General features: G+C 40.6%; 1 protein-coding gene across 1 annotated transcript in view; it reads right to left on the reverse strand.

Annotated features, from left to right (window-relative positions):
- Nucleotides 1-1,828, reverse strand: part of LOC101298923 — a 2,680-nt gene extending 852 nt beyond the window's left edge. Inside the window, exons 1-2 of the mRNA XM_004305397.1 lie at nucleotides 1,608-1,828; nucleotides 6-526 (exon numbers count right to left, since the gene is read on the reverse strand). Coding sequence (XP_004305445.1) covers nucleotides 6-524 — 519 coding nt within the window. The 5' untranslated portion in view covers nucleotides 525-526; nucleotides 1,608-1,828. The remainder of the gene's footprint in view (nucleotides 1-5; nucleotides 527-1,607) is intronic.
- Nucleotides 1,829-3,418: the final 1,590 nt, after the last annotated feature.

A 3,418-nucleotide genomic window follows, 5' to 3' on the forward strand; every position in this document is an offset into this window, starting at 1 on the left:
GTAGCTAAAGCTTCATTAATAGGTGTAGCTAAAGGAGGTTGGGAAGGCCCCGAAACAACTTCACTTGGATCCTCCATGGGTTCATGGTTAGGGTCTTCTTCATCTACTTGAACTTGATTATTAACAGACTCACTAACTTCATCCTCCATTGGTTCGTAGTTCGGATCATCCTCCTCATCTTGTTCTTCATTACCTTCGACTTCTACACCGGGTGGAGGCCATTGATTTCCACCATGTTCAGCAACATCTTCTTCTAAATGATGATAAAGACTATCAGACATCTCTTGAATTCTTTCAGATCTCGCTATGTCTTGATCGCGCATGATACGATGCCTAACAACCTGCCTTTGCATCTGAGGTGTATAGAACATCCACCGTTGCCCTACATCTCTTATCCGGTTTCTCAACCTCAACGTGGCCGCATAACGGACACGTAGATGGTAGTCAACTTGATCCACGGGCCTCGGTCCATTTGGCCCAATCTCGAATTCACCGAATGTATCTTCACCTTGAACCGGTTCCATACCTATACATCAAAATGCAAGGATTCCAATACATAAAGATGCATAAATAGAAGGAATGCTATCCTAAAATTTCAACTTTCTAATTCCTTAGGAGCTTAACCTAATGCTCTGATACCAACTTGTCACACCCCAACTCGAGTAAAAGTATAATCTCTAGTTGAGATGTGAATCACACTCTAATTACAGACAGTTTAATATCCATAATTAAAATGAGACTGATATCATTACATGACGTAAGAAAAGAAACGATCGCACCTTTATTTATATTACAAACCTTTAAAAAGGGTGCTAAAAGCACACAGGTTTAAAGTATTTACAACAAACAGCAAACAAACCAAAACAAGAATAGCGTTACTCCTCATAACGTCTATTATTTATTCAATCTCTATTTACAAACAAAAGCAAGAAGGTTCTAATTTGCATTATAAGATTTCCAAAACACTTCGAGAAAACACCTGCAATGGGTTTGAATGGGGTGAGCTACACTTAACAATACTAGATAAATAAATATAGCACATCGCAACAATGGCAACGAAACAAATAAACATATTAAGAATGCAAGTATGCAATGTTCGACTCAACTCTTCCCACTTCACATCACCCTCATAAAACTCTTCTCATTTGTTAGTCATCTTGTTATACTCATGGTCTCCAAACTCGAAACCCGATTAGATAGTTTTATCGACTCTAGCGTCGATGGGGCTTCACTCCCCTCTTCGTGCACTTGTGGGCTACCGTAGGTCTTGGATGCCCCATGAGGAAACTCAACTACACAAACGATTTCCTAATAGCAATATCCCATACAATCCTAAGAACTCATTCCTTTTTCAACTTCCATCATGTACTCACTTTTCCTACAATGTCATGTAATAATAAATCAAATAGAACATGTTTTCATATATGAGCATATCATAATCAAATCAATAAGCATAATCTCCAATGATCATATATCTAAGTCAAAAGAACAGTTCAATATCAAATAATGCCAACAATATTACACACATCAATGTCAAACAACTCCAACAATAGCCAAACAATTCAAGCATAATCACAACATAAAACAAACACCCCATCAAACCCTACCTCGAATTTCGCAGCGCAAACCTGAGCTCTAGCTCCGTTGCCTACTCTTGTGGATCACCAACGACCTCCTCGGAACCTTACACAGAGACAAGAGCAAACTAAGTTTCCCTCTCACACCCACTAAGTTTCTATCTGTTTTCCAAAACTCTCTCTTTGCTCCTCCCATCTGTTTTTGATCGAAATCCACTCTCCTCTTCTCCCAATCCATCCTAATCTACTAGCCCAACTCTCTAGGCTCTCCTATGTATGCCATCTCTCACTTTGCATGCGTGCTGAGAAAGAGCACAACAAAAGGGAATGATTGCTGCGTTCTTACTGAACGTAGTAATTAATTTTTTTTTGACAAAAGTAAAAATACCTAAAATCTCAATAAAACTAAAAAATAACCTAATAAAACAAACAAAATAGTTAAGGATATTACATCAATTCAACAAAATTCAATATCAGCCGACACATAAATGTCGTCGTATCAACTTAATGAAGTAAAATTTTCACATAAGTTGTCAATTCAACAAAAGTCAATATCAACCGACACATAAATGTCTTCGGATTAACATGAGTAAAATTTAGACAATTGAGACTAAAGTTGACCACTTTCTTCACCGACATATTTGTGTCGCCCCGAATACAGACATTTTTTTCAAAGAAAACTGGTATTGTCGAAGTGCCCTTCTACCAACACATAAAAAAAAGAGTAAATGACCATTTACTACTAATTTAACATCCTTTTAGCTCATTCCAATGAAAATCTATTCAGCAACCCAATTCCAATGATTTTTAACAAAAAGACGTCAATACCCTCACCCTAATTTAACTCTCTTTCTCCTCTTTTTTCCTGATCATTAACTCTCTCTCTCTCTCTCAGAAAACTCTCCCACTTTCTTTCCTCTCTCAAACGTGAATCTGATTCCTCTCTCCGGCGAAACACCGACGACATGAAGCACTGGCGAAGCACCGCACCGGTGACGGAGATTTGGTGCCTCCACCGCACCACACCAGATCTCCTTCGCCTGCGACGCCGCACCAAATCTCCTCCGCCTGCGACGCCGTCTAATCCTTCCTCCACTGCACCACATCTCCTCCGCCTGCGACGCCGCACTAGATTAGATCTCCTTCCCTGGCGATCAAGTCCGCCTCGTTCTACCACGTACAAGACCGGCGTCAAATGGCACAAGCTTCGGACGTTCGACCTCGCTTCGTCATGCTTCGAGAGAGCCACCGATCTGCTCTCGAAGATCGGAATCGACACAATCTCCGACGCCGGCGAGAAGAAGCTGTTTCTGGATTTGAGCATCGGGAGGTCAAAAACCGCCTGGGAGGTATCGGACCGGAATCTCGCGGTGCCGCTACTAAACCGGGCCAAGAGCAGAGACGGCAAAGGGAGTGTTCTTAGGGCAACGGTGTCACGTCAGCGCAAGCGCAGCAATAAGGGTTTCTCACAGGGTTCTTGGGGAGAGTTGCAGTGAGGGATCAAAAGTGAGGGCTAAGGTGGTTTCGGAGCTTGTATCTGATGACAGAGTGGTGGCGGTGAAAATATTGTTTTACAAGTTTACTAAGTAAACTTTTAGTTTATCGAATCTAAATTGTTCTTCCTCTGTTTTAGTATGTATTATGGCCTTGAAAATACTGTTTTGCAAGTTTACTACCCCCAGTAAAAGTTTACTGGGGGTAGTAACCTTTAGTTTTTCGAATCTAAATTGTTCTTCCTCTGTTTTAGTATGTATTATGGCCTTGAAAATACTGTTTTGCAAGTTTACTACCCACAGTAAAAGTTTACTACCCACAGTAAAAGTTTACTAGAGGTAGTAAAT

This window comes from Fragaria vesca, linkage group LG6 (assembly GCF_000184155.1).
Source record: "Fragaria vesca subsp. vesca linkage group LG6, FraVesHawaii_1.0, whole genome shotgun sequence".
In the NCBI taxonomy this organism is placed as follows: Eukaryota; Viridiplantae; Streptophyta; class Magnoliopsida; order Rosales; family Rosaceae; genus Fragaria; species Fragaria vesca.